The sequence below is a fragment of the Caenorhabditis briggsae genome (assembly GCF_000004555.2).
Source record: "Caenorhabditis briggsae complete genome, chrI, whole genome shotgun sequence".
NCBI lineage: Eukaryota > Metazoa > Nematoda > Chromadorea > Rhabditida > Rhabditidae > Caenorhabditis > Caenorhabditis briggsae.
This window is the reverse complement of record NC_013489.2, coordinates 6,848,081-6,863,449: the sequence shown is the minus strand read 5'-3', so window position 1 is coordinate 6,863,449 and position 15,369 is coordinate 6,848,081. Positions and strand designations below refer to the sequence as shown.

The 15,369-nt window shown below is 38.1% G+C and overlaps 6 protein-coding genes and 1 non-coding gene across 7 annotated transcripts; 1 reads left to right on the top strand and 6 right to left on the bottom strand.

The window, feature by feature from the left end:
* Positions 1 to 3,679: 3,679 nt before the first annotated feature.
* On the top strand, positions 3,680 to 4,237 carry CBG21906 (the record flags this gene model as incomplete). Its single annotated transcript, XM_002629824.2, has 1 exon — positions 3,680 to 4,237. One exon carries the CDS (start codon positions 3,680 to 3,682, stop codon positions 4,235 to 4,237), a length of 558 nt encoding a protein of 185 aa, XP_002629870.2.
* A 1,439-nt stretch (positions 4,238 to 5,676) lies between these two features.
* CBG25467 lies at positions 5,677 to 6,309 on the bottom strand (the record flags this gene model as incomplete). The annotated part of the gene is made up of 3 exons (XM_045236815.1): positions 5,677 to 5,775; positions 5,833 to 6,008; positions 6,195 to 6,309. The coding sequence occupies 3 exons, from the start codon at positions 6,307 to 6,309 to the stop codon at positions 5,677 to 5,679; spliced, it is 390 nt and encodes a 129-aa protein (XP_045100488.1).
* Positions 6,054 to 6,136, bottom strand: CBG28278. The gene has a single exon. It is a non-coding gene (tRNA).
* A 116-nt stretch (positions 6,310 to 6,425) lies between the features above and the next one.
* On the bottom strand, positions 6,426 to 7,130 carry Cbr-hint-1 (the record flags this gene model as incomplete). The annotated part of the gene is made up of 3 exons (XM_002629823.1): positions 6,426 to 6,557; positions 6,603 to 6,740; positions 7,008 to 7,130. 3 exons carry the CDS (start codon positions 7,128 to 7,130, stop codon positions 6,426 to 6,428), a joined length of 393 nt encoding a protein of 130 aa, XP_002629869.1.
* Positions 7,131 to 7,733: 603 nt separating this feature from the next.
* On the bottom strand, positions 7,734 to 11,685 carry Cbr-rde-2 (the record flags this gene model as incomplete). Its single annotated transcript, XM_045236806.1, has 10 exons — positions 7,734 to 7,747; positions 7,911 to 8,324; positions 9,013 to 9,232; positions 9,381 to 9,705; positions 9,880 to 10,043; positions 10,134 to 10,235; positions 10,286 to 10,435; positions 10,712 to 10,865; positions 10,974 to 11,233; positions 11,359 to 11,685. 10 exons carry the CDS (start codon positions 11,683 to 11,685, stop codon positions 7,734 to 7,736), a joined length of 2,130 nt encoding a protein of 709 aa, XP_045097441.1.
* A 384-nt stretch (positions 11,686 to 12,069) lies between these two features.
* Cbr-pfd-6 lies at positions 12,070 to 12,809 on the bottom strand (the record flags this gene model as incomplete). The annotated part of the gene is made up of 4 exons (XM_002629821.1): positions 12,070 to 12,202; positions 12,463 to 12,587; positions 12,637 to 12,707; positions 12,752 to 12,809. 4 exons carry the CDS (start codon positions 12,807 to 12,809, stop codon positions 12,070 to 12,072), a joined length of 387 nt encoding a protein of 128 aa, XP_002629867.1.
* Positions 12,810 to 13,011: 202 nt separating this feature from the next.
* On the bottom strand, positions 13,012 to 14,184 carry CBG21901 (the record flags this gene model as incomplete). Its single annotated transcript, XM_002629820.2, has 4 exons — positions 13,012 to 13,080; positions 13,144 to 13,227; positions 13,347 to 13,539; positions 14,060 to 14,184. The coding sequence occupies 4 exons, from the start codon at positions 14,182 to 14,184 to the stop codon at positions 13,012 to 13,014; spliced, it is 471 nt and encodes a 156-aa protein (XP_002629866.2).
* Between the last annotated feature and the right edge of the window lie 1,185 nt (positions 14,185 to 15,369).

The following is a 15,369-nucleotide window of genomic DNA, read 5'->3' as shown; positions in this document are numbered from 1 at the left end:
AATATTCAGTTTTCTTCAGAACGTTGTAAAATTCTGAAAAATGGAAACCCATGTGGAGAGACACGTTGCAAGATTACAACCAAAATCTCATAAAATAATAGTTTTACCACACAAACAGACAGAATAAGATCATTTTGAAACTGATATAATCCAAATAGTAATTTTCCTGGGGCCGGTAAATTTTCAAAAGAGCTCTTTGATCATTTTAGAATATACTTAAACTTCAACATTGGAATAGATCTCTTCAGTAAACTCAATATGACACATTTCCAAAGAATGGCTTCTACCAGTTTTTTCAATCCCAACAAGCAATCCATTCCGAACCAAATGTGTTTCCCTTATCAGGATTTTTGCTTCGCCTCAGAAATACCATTGTTTTTTCATACTTGGAAGCGGACCAGCCCGGGCATGTGGCGGGCCGGCTGAACTTGTCCCTAAAACAAGATAATCAGACGGTTTTGGTACCGAATGATAGATCTCGACGGGGCCCACCATGCCTATATCATTCAAGCCGGAGTCTGGTCCGATAACATGTCCAAAAATGTGTTTGAACAACGAAAAATCTGATTTTTGTCAGGTTGGTCGAAAATTGCCATTCAAGCCCAGCGTGTTACCGGAATCGAATCAGGTCTGAATTATATAGGCGAAAGAATATTCTAGGGACAAATGATCACCAGGCCCCGCTTGCAAGCATGTTTTTTCTGTACTGTCCATCCCTCTTTCCACATGGTGTGCCATTATCTCGGACTTTACAGCATTCCCAGCAAATGAAAACAACGTTCACATAGTTGGTACCATTATTCTTATTGATATGTTAAACAGGTTCATCATAGAACACATAGTAACCACGAACATGAGGAGGAATCTTGTATGTCTCAATGATGCCGGATGGGACCGTCAATGTTAACTATGTGTTCCCTGATGAGCCTGCCACAACAGATCATTAAAAACAATGGTGCCACCAACTATGAGAACGTTGTTTCGATTCTCTGGGAACCCATGTGAAGGGAATAATTAAGATCGATAGAAAGAATGTAAAAAGAGGACATGGTTAGTATGGCAAACAAGGAATTCAAGACAAGCCAAAGAATCGAAGAAAACAAAAGTTTGGGATTGGGCTATTTTCAGACTGGATTGCATGTTGGGATAAGTTGGATTTCACCATTCTTTTTATATGTGTCGTATTTTGTTGATAAAAGGTGACTGAAGAGATCGATTTCAGTGCTAAAGTTTACGTATACTCTAAAAAATCAAAAACTCTTTTCGAAATTTACCGGCCCCATGAAAATTACTATTTTGCTTATATCAAGGTCTTCGGGATGTGTATACATACTGTCTGGTAGATAAAAAAGGCCGGGTCTTATAATACACTGCGCTAGAACCCATTCATCGCCTAAATTTTTTTTAGAATCTCAGGATTCTGGAAATAGAAAATTCAAATTTTAAAAAGTAGTAAAACGTTTTTCTGGACGGTGAACGAAATCTGGAGTTCATCAGAAAAAATTTAAGTGGAGGGTTTTACAATTTCCTAACTGAAAAAAGCCGAATTCACCATCTACATATTTTGAAAGATAATAAGATAGGAATGCTCTGTTGATGAGTGGGAATCCTTATCTTCAGATGTCATGAAAACGTTGTAAAGTTCAGAAGAATGGGAACCCATGTGAAGACACGGTGCAAGATTACAAACAACATCCCAGTTCTACAACACAAACGGACAAAATGTCCAATCCCACACTGATTAGTGTATGAAAATTTGTCGCTGATCCTGATTATCTCTGTTTAATTCATCTGACGATGCTTTCCAAAATCCATTCATACAGATTTTCAGCTCCTCTGAAAAAGAGTTCACACATCTTGCTTCCCTTGGGACGAGAAATACAGAAACGATATTTTCAAAGAGGATACTGTCAGTGTATCGTTTATCGGAAGATGAAAGGATTTTGAAAGGGAGACAGTCTTTGAACTTATTTATAAGCCGCCTGTATACTATTATTCTTTTTGGGGGACACCGATGAAAGGTCCTACCAGGCTCGTTATTGGCTATCCAGTACATTTAGTTTTAAAAAACGCTCAGTCTAAAAATCAAATGTTTTTTCAAAAAGTTTGAACCGTCAATTAAACAAAGACTTCTAATAGCAAGTAAGAAATCTCACAATACCTTATAAGGTCCTTTCACAAACATAGCATTCTAGTCCTTAACGGATACACTGGATCCAGACGCAATGGGCCATTATTTTAGGAGAGGAGAAGAAAAAATAAAAGCCGGTCCTTCTAAAACAGGTTTTACGGTAAACGTTCTTTCTGAATGTTAGAGTTTTTAAGTTCCATTTTTCACCACTGATTTTTTTTCATAGATTCACGAATATGTATTTTTCCAACACACATGTTCTCATCAGATCCCATGAACCAAACCCACTGTCAATATTTCTATGCATGTCCGTTTGAATTTCAGGACTCCGCGAACTCTCTCCATGTCCGTTTGAATTTCAGGACTCCGCGAACCGTTTTATTTTCCTTTCCTTTCTTCCAGCTACGTTTTGATGAACATACCAAATACACATTTCGATTTTTTATCATATCCAAACAAAATATAAAGCTAGCTTTTAAAATTGCTTTCGGTCCCTTTTGATATATTTGCCATTTTCCAAGCGTTTCCGATAAACAGTGCCTTCCCTCGAGGAAATATCTTTGTATCAAAATTTCTCTGATCCTCACCAACTACCAACGGTTCTGTCAGTAACTATAGATCTTTTTAGAAGTCTAAACCTTTTCAGAACTCCGAAAGTATACTGTATTCCTGACCACTTTCATCCTCAAACCTCCTCTACCCTTTCTTCTCAACATTTATTCACTTTTCTTTTAACTTTTGCCTTCTATAATTCACTCAAATCATTCTTTCCATTTTTTCAGACATTCATGTTAGAAACTAAGGCTGAAAGACGCGAGAAAACTCCCGAAACTGCAAAGTGTCCATCTCTAAAGAAAAGCACAAAACAACGAGTTTCTATCCGGGGGGGACGAAGGAGGTGAAGTTAGGACCACAGCTGATTGGTAAAAATGGTGAGTTGGTTGATTTTGTCTTTGTTCGTACATTTTAAATGCTTAACATATTATAGGTGTCCTTACTCCGTTTGAGTTGGATGGATACGTTGCTGGGATGTCCATTTTAGATCGGCTCTTTACGGAGTTGGAAAAAATTGGGAGCGGAGATTTCGGCGATGTTTGGCGTGGTGAAAACAATGGAGATGTTTTTGCTATTAAGAAATCAAAGCAAGAAGTCAAGACTGGCGACCCTGACAAATTCAAGGAAGTTGAAATGCTTCATCATTTGCCACGTCATCCAAACCTTCTTCGATTCCATAAGGCCTGGCTGGAAAAAGACTTCATATATATTCAAATGGAGTTGTGCCGTACGAACTTGCTGGAATATTCAAAAAATGGATTGGAGGAGAAAACCATCTGGAAAATTGTGAGACATTTATTGTCTGGACTTCATGCTCTTCATAGAAACAAATACTTGCACAATGATATAAAACCAGAAAATATCCTCGTGGGGTCCGATGGATTTTTCAAATTAGCCGACTTTGGTCTAATGAGAAGAGTCGATTGTTCCAAGGGAATCGAAGGAGATTCTCGTTATCTTGCTCTGGAAGTTCTCCTGAATAATACGACGTCAATGGAATCTGATATTTATGCACTCGCTATCACATTCCTCGAGATTACAACTAATCTCCATTTGGACACTGATGCAGAGTATAGGGTGAAGTATAAAACATTTCAGATTCCAGATCGTTTCTTTGATGGACGAAGTGACGAACTCCGCAGTTTGATTCAGAAAATGATGAACCTTGATGCCTCGAAACGTCCATCGTGTGTTGAGTTGTTGAATGAACCACGGATCTTCGAGAATCTTACAGAAAGAGAAAAGAGAAGCTTAAAGATTAGAGGGGAATCTGAAGAACCAGCTTCCGAGTGTTCTGAAATCCGTAATGGTTCAGTTTCACCGGAAGTTCCAAAGAGTCCAATTACTAAGAAACCTAGAACTGTTTCTCCAAAATCTAAAACTCCTAAAATCTCTCCAAAGATTTCAGGCTCTCCTTCTACACCAGTCCGACAGCCACCTCCAGTGCTCAATTTTTCCAGTCCAGATAATTCGCCGCCATCGACTCCACTATCCAATCGGAGAAGACCAATGGCTAGTACAAGACTGTCGCCAAGAGTATTGGAACTCTGATTTAAAATTTAGTATTGAATTCTTCTTCCGTTTTTTGAAACGAATTCTAAACAAAAATTATACTGCATTTTGGGCAAAAAGCCAAATTCGTTTTTGAAAATTTTTGAAATTAGAAATTTATCGCATTTTTGGTGAAAATCTCAAAACCGTTGTAAAATTCACTTCGGTTAAAAATTCTTTTGCTTTTTGGTGAAAATTTAAACCCGTTTTTGAACAAAAATTGATTTAAAAAAATATATTAATTACTTTTTGACTAAAACATCTAAATCCATTTTTAAAAATAAATTGGAACTTTTGGACGGGGCCTTGTCTATCGGAAACTTCGCAGCCAACAACATTGTACCTGTGAGTTCAAACACCCATCAAAATTTATTCATCTCCAATTATTTCAGAATCATCCATTTCTAACAACTCCAACTACTCCAAACATTTCAATTCAACTACTCCAATGATTCCACAGAAAAATTTTGAAAACTTTTTTTTGACCATTCACTTTTCGCACAAAGAAAATAAATTAGTTTTTTGGTCAAACTTGTGTTTTTTTGTTTTGTTCAGTTACAAGAATATACAAGAATATGCAGGAAACTGTTCTCAGCTACAGTAATCCACAGTTTTCACTACACAGAAAATGGAAGACCTATCATTCTACTGTTAGTTCTCCTCCTCTGTTTTTTAAAGCATTTAGATTCCCTCCTATTTCTGCAACCGGCTCGACCCAAAAAGTACGATTCCAATCTTGAACTACTCCAGGGACTTCAGTTCGAGATCACCCGATGACGTCCAAATCTGAGGGACGGGGTCTTTTCTATTTCAGTTCGGCATCATTGATTCATTTTGAAATGTGGAAAGGGTCCCAGTCATCTGAGAACACATAATTTAGACAGAGACACTTCTCTCATAGAATTTTTGGAATGAATAGGTTAAGACACGGCGGTAAGGTCCCACTTTCTATGCATTCTCATTGTCTATCTAGAAAGATTTCTCTTTTTTTTTCTACGATACAGCTCGGGACAAAGATGAAGGGGATATTTTGATGAAATTTCAAAAAAAAAAGAATGTTAGAGTGTTATTTTAAAAATTCAAAACTTATTTGCCAAATTTCATTCTGATGACATATTCCGTTGTAAGTTACTTGAAACCAAAAATGCGTTATGAGAAGCCCTGAAATGAGAACTGTGTCATTTTAAACCCGCTTATCTCATTAAGACGAATTTTCACAGAAATGTTGACAACTACAAAAATGAAGCTCTATTTTTATTTAGTATACTGTGAAATCTTCAGGCAACTCGAACAATTCTGGACTACTTTTGTAAGAATTCAAAGATGACTGTTTTTCCCTGAAAATGTCGAAATTTGATGATTTTTGTCTCAATTCTAAAATCCCAACATTGCAAACAAATCAAAGTTTAAGAATTCAAATTTATTAGGTAACACCGAGTTCACACAGAATCCTGAATACTGTTCTGAGATGAGATCAATGATTTTCTGCTCCTCGGAGTTCCATCTTCAGGTGTTTTTGATGCCGCATCAGATCCCATCTGGAATACGGTTTAATGGCCTAGAAAACCAAAACTAGTCCCCCTCGCCAAACTCACCGATTTTTGAGACTTTTCTCCTTTTTCACTGTCGTTCTCAATTCCAAAATCTTCTTCATCCTCGTCGGCTCCGATCAGCTTTCGAATGCACATGAACAAAACAAAGAGAGTGATTTGAATTCCAGCACAAATGCAGCAAAAAATGAGGGTAAAAACGAGTAGTAGGGGTGCGAGCACTGTAAAGTTATGTTTTTTATTTTATGAAAAAAGCAAAAAACATCAGCCCAGTGCGGGGCTCGAACCCGCGACAACAAGATTAAGAGTCTGGTGCTCTACGTAGAGGTACCGACTGAGCTAACCGGGCGGCGAGAGAATAAGTGCCAAATGATGCTTAGAAACGACGCGTCTTGCCTACAACTCACGGTAGCCCTCTTCACTCGCCCATTGCGCGTATAAATCAGTCGAGTTGACGATCGAATCGTTTGTATTTTGATCAGGAATGGTCAGAATTGATATCACTTTATCAACTAGTGCCATGATAAATCGAGGAATGGGATGTTTTTTTTGAGGAAGGCTGCTGGATAAAATAATTTATTGAAACTGCCACGAGAGCGAAAAAAGATAAAGAACAATGCTCTGAAATTCCAGAGAGGTTATCCTGGTGGCCATTGAAGTTGGCGTCCTCCCATAACGTGGAGATGAAGATGATAGACCGATTGACATCCGTCTTTTCCGTTGTTCACGACCACACGATAGCCGTCGGCCATTTTCAGCTCTTTGGCGACCTGAAAATTGAGTATTGTGTTCTGTGGCCTAGAAAATTCTCGAACCTTGGCAGCGGTGACCATAAGCTTTCCGATGAGCGCAGCGTCGGAGTCAACGGCGTTTTCGAGCATATCGATACGACGTTTTGGGATCACCAGGAAGTGAATTGGAGCTTGTGGAGAGACATCGTGGAATGCGAGGGCCTGAAAAGAGAGTCGTAGAATCGATTTCTCAGAAAAACGATTTTTTCTATCTTTAAAATAGAGGATATTCCCAGAGCGAGAACTACGGTAACCTGAAATTTTTTTTCCCCATTTTTTCGCAAATAAATATGAAACATTTTTGGGTTACGGTAGTTGTCGCTGTGGGACCACCAATTTTCAAATGTTTGGAAGAAAATCTTTCGGCAACCTTCAGATTTTTTTTGCGATATCAGAGTTTTAAAAATCTCAATCTTCGGAATTTTCTACCTCCTCATCTTCAAAAATGATTTTCGCCGGAATCTCCTTGCGAATAATTTTTCCGAAAATCGTGTCGTTTGCCTGCACATCCTTATTGATGGCGGCCAGTTGAGCCTTATCCACTTCGGACATTTTGGAAATAAACCTGGAATTGTGAGAAAATTACAGCGAATTGTGGCAATTTTCGCCTACCGTAATGAAAGATTACGGTAGGCTAAAAAAGTGGTCCGGCAAATGGTCTTAGCCAGTAGCGCAGACGAACGCATGCTATAAATTAAATGTTCAAATAAAAAAAAGATTTTTAAAAATCGAAAAAAGTTTTCTCGACTTTTGAAAATCGCAATATTTCAAAGAAAAATAGGTAGAAATCGACGAAAAAACGTCGGAATTTTCCGGAAACTTCTGGAGAAAAAATAGAGCAAGATACAGAATTTATTGTGAATTTTAACCAACGAAATTGCTCTCGAGAAAGCAAAGATGAATCAATTTTTAGAAGGAAAAACAAATTAAACGGGGACGCAGAGGGGAAATATTACGGGGGCAAGTGTTACTGATTAACAGGGTGGTTGGAAAGAAAATATCGAATTTTTCGAGAAAAAAAGAGGAATTTAAGACAAAATTGTACACAAAAGAAGACATGAGAATATATATTATTTAGAGAATGAGTGGTGATTTTTTTATTGTTGTTGTTGGGGGAATGTGATGTGAAGATGATGATACGGCGAGAGACAGTTATCACAGTTTTTTCGCTGAAAATTTGAGGGATTTGAATTTTTCATTGAGATTTAATTGAGATAGTTTCGTTGTGGGACGCCACTGGCGTTTCTCTTCCATCGCTTCAATTTTTTAAAGCCAGAATGATATTTTAAGGTCAATTTTAAGGCATTTTTGCAAATTTACAAAAGTTCTTACCATTCATCAAATAGCGACTAGCCGAGAGTGGCGGCAACTCCTCGACGTTTCCATCCTTATACTTCCGAAACGCCTCTCCACTCCGTCCGATATGTAGATTTACAGTACCCACTGCTTTCCGATGTGACGCCCATGCGACCAAATCAAAGTCCGCAGTCATATCAGTCTTCAAAAATGGAACCAGTCGATCCCATGGAATCGATACTCGCACTCCGTTTGTCGCATGAAGATAGTAGAACGTTTTGTCTTGTTCGTGAGTGGATTCCTCTTCTGGAAGGTGGAAAATCTCGAGAGCGCCTTTTCGGGTCAGGGGAATCGTGACTTTCATCTCGACGAGGCCTCCGAAGCAGCGAACGAGACGTTTGAATCGATCGAATTTCGACTGGAATTCCGGTGCATATTGCTTCATTCGCACTGAAAATTTTTGTTTTTTGATATTAGGATTTTTTAAAGCCTAATTCTTCCCAATTTATTACTCTCGTCCGAAATGAATGCACGTAGCGGCCGAAAATTTACTCAAAATCGCATCGTCTGTCGCACAGCGAAAACAACAAATTGATGCATTTAAATACCGTACCTCGGCCGTTTTCTCTTTTGGGCCTTATGTGGCTGTTTTTTCTATTTTATAAGAAAAACAAATTGAAGATTTATAAGAATTACACAAAATTAGACAGAAATAAGCGAAAAAATAAGAGAAAAAGGCAAAAATTCAATAAATGTTGAGGTACTGTATTAAAGGCGCATGCAATAATTTTAAAAATAGTAATGTTCTCTCTGTGGGAGCTAAGCTCCGCCCACCGTTGTTTTCTCGGCCGCAACGTGCATTGATTTCGGACAAGAGTAATAAATTAGGACTTCCATTTCGGTCGGTCGAAAATCGTCAACAGCCGACCGAAATCGTACATTTGCTCGTCAATTGTGTAAGAGTGTTTTCGTACGCTGCGGTTTATTTTTTGAAGTTATGCGAATTTGAATGCTGCGTACGCAAACACTCTCTGGCTTTTTGACGCGCAAATTCAAAAATTCGGTAGATTGATTTTTGACCCACCGAAGTTATGATTATTTCTAGCCAAAATCTTTCCCAATTTAAATAGATTCTCACCTGCAATATGCGAATACGGAGCCCTTGGCAACAGCTCATCCTGCGTCTCCATTCGTCTCGGCGAGATTTCAAAATAGGCGATTTGTCCGAGATGGAGTGGTTCGTGAACGCCTTCGCATTCTTGCTCATAGAGCAAAACGTTCTGGACGTCTCGCTTGGCAGTGTACATCACTGCGATTCGATCGATCTTCTGCACGACGACACAGAGAGCAGATTCAGGCTGAAAATTCAGAATTTTCGAATCTCGGAACATCAGAATCTCTCACGATCTTAGAAACTCGAATTATAGAGATCTAGAAGTCTATGAATTAAAAATTTTAGAATCTCAAAAATCCAGAAAATTCCAAAAGTCGATAAAATCCTCCTACCTTTTGATCAGTCCTAGCCCGTTCCTGTTGGAACCTTTGATACGTTTTTCCAGAAACATCCTTCAAAAACTCCTTCTTCACCATACCATGCGTCCCAAGCGCTCCATCGGTGTCCTCATCGTCTATCTCATCGTCTGACAGCACTTCTTTGGATTCTGACGGCTTCTGTTGCGTCGTCGTTTCCTCTTTTTCAGCCATCAGCGTCGTTTGTGGCGGTGCTGGAACTGTGTCTTGTGTGAGCGTCGCTCGACTGATACATGCGTCGATTTGACGTAGTTCGCGTTCAGAAGATTCCGATGCCATTGTCGCTGAGGTGGAAGGTTGGCTGAAAAAGCATCGTCACCTAAGAACTCATTAATCTAGAATCCTTGGTCAAAAAGGCTGCAAAATCGTGGCCTAGGAACTCAAAAATATATAATTTTAGGCCGGAAAGGTTATCATGACCTAGGAACTAATACATTTGGAAATCTAGACCGCATATCTCGGCCAAAAAACTCACTTCAATCCAACGCTTCCACCAAGCTCATCAAAAAAATCTTGTGGCGGTGGTGGTAGTGCATGTTCTGGCGGTTGGACATAGCCGTTGCCGGTCATGATCTTCAATAGTGCCGGATCGCAGTCTTCCAACCATTGAATGTTGAAATCTACGAGTGGAGAGGGAAGCTAAAAATCGAGATTTGAGAGAAAATTAGTGATAAGCGATAAGCGACAATTTTGAAATTAGCATTTTAAAAATCCGACAAATTGACTAACTTTTCGTTTTCCATCTGGGATACTTACTGCATCACAACTGAACTCCTTCCGTTGATCCTCGGTTACTCGTAGTGCTACCCAGCCTGCCATTGATGCTTGGGCCTGGAAAGTTTGCAAAAATCAGAATTTTTCTTTTTTTTGCGCTTCAATACCTCGACAATAAAAATGCGGCCATTGAACCAATCGTTGCTAGTGCTGATCAGTTTATAATCATCGATAATATCACTGAACATTATATCATAACTATGGACCGCCCATCCGCGAGTTTCGTGGTCCGGAAAGACGCGGAAGCGACAAGTGACCTGGAAAATTCGATATGGTTTTTCTGATTTCAGGTTTTGAAATTTTTCAACAATGAGAAAAGGGGTACTGTAATTTTGAGAGCACATGGGAAAAACTGTGATTTTTGTGTCTTTCTTTTTTAAAACGGACTTCAGTTTTTAGTTTTAGAAAAAATCTAAATTTTCTTATTATTTTGGTAGAAAATCGTAGCTGGAAGGTCCCACAACGACAACTACCGTAACCTTAAATTTTTTCCGTTCATTTTCTCTTCTTTTTTCTTAAGCCAATTTTCTTACCACAACTTCTCCTAAACTCGGATCCTCTCTGGTTGGCAGATACCGTACACACGTGTACATCGGATCAGGCAAATCGTCTCGATCTTCGTATCCCTCACTATTCGACCGATCCAGAAGGACGTCTCCGTTGTAGTTTGGAATACTTACAGTGATTCTGAAGACGGAGTTACAAATTAGGAGCACAGTTCTGTTGTGAAGGCGATTAGGGGTTAGGGAAGAGGCCTTCCAAAAACATTCACCAAAACTCCCAAATTTGTCTTACCCAAGCCATTGTCCAATGAACAAATCCGGCACTTCATGACTAATATGACAGAGGCCACACTTGGCGGAATACAGTACGAAATTGTCTTTTCCATCTTTGCTTTTCCCAATTATCACTCCATGTATGAACGTTTTGTTGGGCGATTCGGGCCGTTCTCGTACTGGATATGATATCGATTGGGGGATTTGTTGATGTTGAATGACTGCATGGTAGTGCGGTGGAATTGGTTGGGGAGGAGCCCGAGCGGGAGTTGGTCGCTGCTGAAATTTTGAGAAATTCAGAAATCCTCCAAGTTGCCTTACGAGTCTTTCCCCTAATTTTAACTAATTTCAAATAAATTTTATAACGATTTTATTGTTTTCTGAACTAGTTTTCAAATCCATACTTGATAGACTTGTTGAAACTGCGCCTGTGGTGGCATCTGCTGATAGTACTGATTGGGAGGCATCATCGGAGGCGCCTGATAGTAATAGTTCGGAGGCATCATGTTCATAAATACAAACGGTCGAGGTGGGCCGGGCGGATTATTGTAATACTGCTGCACATTGGGATTATATTGATGCATATTTGGATTATATTGTTGTTGGGGTTGCTGAGGCTGCTGGCCATAATTTTGCTGATTCTGCTGATAATTTTGTTGAGGAGGAGGATAATTTTGATTCGGATAATTATTCTGATTGGGATAATTCTGGTTCGGATACCCGCCGTACATCTGGAAAAGGTATTGAATTAAAGGAAAAACGGAAAGATGGGAGAGAAAAATCGATTCGAAAATTGAGTTTTGATATTTTTCGAATAAAAAAAGTATATGATCAGTGAGCGGTTCACACAAGATCACCAAAACCTAAAAGAGTAGAATATAGAATAAAAATTAGAGAACATAGAGAAAAAGCTGGTATTTCATTTCAAAGCAGGTGCATTACTTTATATCTATATATATGTCAAGAGAGGGAGAGAGAAATGGAGAAACATATAACAAAATTCAAGGGGAAAGGGGATGAGAAAAAAGGAAAAAGGAAGAAAAAGGGAAGGAAACGGGAAAACGGAAAAAAATGAAGAAAAATCGATTTGAGATTCGAGTGGAAGAAAAACGAGATTATTTCTTTTGGGCGGCCTGTTGCTGGGCTTGCGTAGCCATCATTTGGAACGCCTTCTGCATGTTCATCACCTTGTCACGTTGTTCTATCGACTTCTTGTTCACATCGGTGATGCTCGCCTCCACTCGCTTGCTGAAATTTTAATACATTTTGACTTGAAAGATGAGTAATGGAGAGAAAGCCGGTTTTGAGACAGAAACTTGATAAAATCAAGTTTCTGAGAGGTCTCCAGTGATTTTTTACGGTCAAAGTCGCAGAGGAATGTCTACATTAAGCCGAAACCAAGAAATTCTAGCAGCACAATTCTCCGAGAAAAAAATTTCAGTGAAAAAGTTCATTGCCCCCTTCCAGTCTCTGAAAGAGCGATTTCCGGCCTAATTTTCAGCACTAACATTTCAGATTCGATGAATTCAAGGCGTTTCTCGACGGTGGACCGAGCCTCCTCTAAATCCTGACGAACAAGGACAGGACCCATCAATTTGTAGACCTTCGAGTCCGAATCCATCAGATCGAGCTCCTGAAATAATCAACTACAGCTTCTAACACTGGCAGATTCCTGAAAATACCGCTTTGACATTTTTACTCTCCGTCAATCTCATTTCCATCTCCTGGCGACTGCTGAAGTATTTCTCGCGATCTAAAAACCGTTTTTCATCGTTTCAGAGAAAACTATATAAATACCTTTTTCGAGGGTCTTCAGCTTGCTAATTTCCTCTTCAAACTTTGCCATATCTGCCATTTTTGTTTGTTTTTCAAATGGGAAAATCCAAATAAGCGAGTTGAAATTTCGCGAAAAAACAAGTTATGCGCTAGCATCCCGAGAAATGGGTCAATAACAAATGTTGGCGCAACGACCATTTTAGGCGGAAATTCAAATCGAAGAGATTAAATGTAATAATATTCGAATGATTTATTTATGTAATAAATATGATAAGTAATTATCAATACAGCCACTTCCAAAAACGAATGTACCACACTTCTTGCAAATCACGAATGTATTCCTCTCGCATCTGAAGAAATAGAGAATTGAAATTAAAATGAAAACTTTTTAAATGAATTATTCAGTGTTTTACCTGTTTAGTTTTTGTCAACTCATTATCAAATTTGTAAATTTGCCCTTCTGAAGCACAAATTCTGACGGATGCCGCGGTGAGTTGCTGGAAAAAAAAGATAGAAATGTAAAATTCGCTCCAATAAAACTTTTAATTCTCAATAGAGCGCAATTATTTTTTTATTACAGTTTTACGACTCCAAACAGTATATAAAAGCCACCCACCGACTTCTCGTTCTTCTGTGTCTGAATAATGTCCTCAGATTCTGACTGCAGTTTGAACTTAATAAAATTTCTCCATTTTCGATGATCGTTTAAAATATTCTCAACGTCTTTTTGATTAGTGTCGGCTTCTAGAAGAACCTTCTCGTAAATCTCAAATCGCTTTTTGACCACCTTCTTTTGTTCGTCCATTTTTCTGAGAATCTCAGATTTTTAATTTTGTTTCCCTCTAAAAAAACCCCCCAATTTTCGGCTTTCAAACTCATTTTCAACTTTTCTAATCTTGATTTTTGAATTTCCCGACCCTTCCAACCAATAATAACACTTTTTGAAAATGAATTGCTACCGGTGGGGCAAAAATCCACTGGGCCATTCGAGAACTTTGGCGGAAAATGGCTAAAACACGGTTTTCAAGGCATATATATGGTGTTGGGGGTCCCAGAGCTGATTTTTTAGGTTTTGAAAGCTTAATTGCTCTGTAATTTGCTTTTTTTTCTTATTTTTTAAAGCTCCGAAACGTCTTGGTTCCCAAAATTCTGATTTTCCCGAAAACTCCGTGGGTTGACTAATACTTTTTTTGCAAGAAAAATCAACAACCCAATTATCAAATCAACAAAAAAAAATCACCTGTTTCCCTATAAAAATTAGAAAAACAATTATTTTGTTTTCTTGCAACAAAAAAAACGAATATTTTTCTAATGATTTCATATGCATACCTTTTCAGAAGCTCCGCCTCCTCCTGAATCCTCTTCTTTTCAGCCAATTGCTCAGCCTTCTTTCGCTCTAGTTCTCGTTTCTTTTTCCGCCATTTTGTACGTTCTCGAATGCCACGACTACTCATTTCCGATGAGGAAAATGAGCGAGTTTTTGAAGGAGGTCTTTTTCTGGAGATAAAGCATTATTGTAGAAATATCAGAAAAATATGCTTTTTGGAGATTTTCAAGATTCGGGATTACTGTAGAAAAATCATTGCTCGGAATTTTCAGAAAGTTGGGGATTACTGTAGAAAGAATTTGTGAGAATTCTTCGGTCTTTCCAGACAAAAAAAAAAAACAAAAATACTTTCTTCTGATTTCACCTTTTTTCCTTCTAGACAGCAGTTTCTCATGAAAATTTGATAATTAGAATTTTTCCAGACAGAAGTTATGAACTCTGAGTTTTTGGATTTTTTGAGACTTTGAGATTCAGAAATTTAATTCTAGAAAAACATTTTGAGATTTTCAACTAGTTTTTTTTCCAGTAAAACATGCTCAGTTTCAGTACCCTCAAGATTCAATACTGTCATTGCTACAGTAATCCAGACAACAGTAGTTGAATGAATTTCAGAATTTCAAAATTTCACAATTTCACAATTCCAGAAGTTCTGAATTATAGAATCTCGGAATCTCAGAATCTCGAAATTTCAGAATCTCGGAATCTCAGAATTTCCCATTTCCAGAAGTTTTGAATTTCAGAACTTCAAAATCTCAAAACATTCCAAATTTTCTGAATCCTACAGAAAACAATTCTCTTAATTTTGCCGTCTTCACAAGAACATCCTTGTCTACGGTGTTACAGTAATCCAAAAATTAAAATTACAGTAATCTAAAAATTTTCCTTTTAGAATATTCTTACAGTTCAGAAGTTTTGTAGAGTATCCAATGTCACAAGTACTGTAGTTTCAATTTGTTAAGTTACAGTACCCCCAAAATCAATACTGGGGTAGATACAGTATTTCTGAAGCAATCCAGGCAATCCAGAGTTGGATAAAAAATTCTTATAATCTAAGAATCTAAAAACTTCGAATTTCATGTTCCCAAAAAATAATTTTTTCAGAATTCTAAATCTCAAAAACCATCTTTTGGATCCTCCAAACCCCTTTATTTCTATTTCTCATTTCTTTCTGAGAGTTGAAAAGATAATTGACTCTTATTCTCTTTTTCTTCTTTTCTTTAAAATCCAAAAAAAACATCTGTCCGTTTTTCCACCACCCAAAAAAGGGACCAATTAGTCGGCGCCGACCTTTCTTTCTCACTTTTTTTGTCTC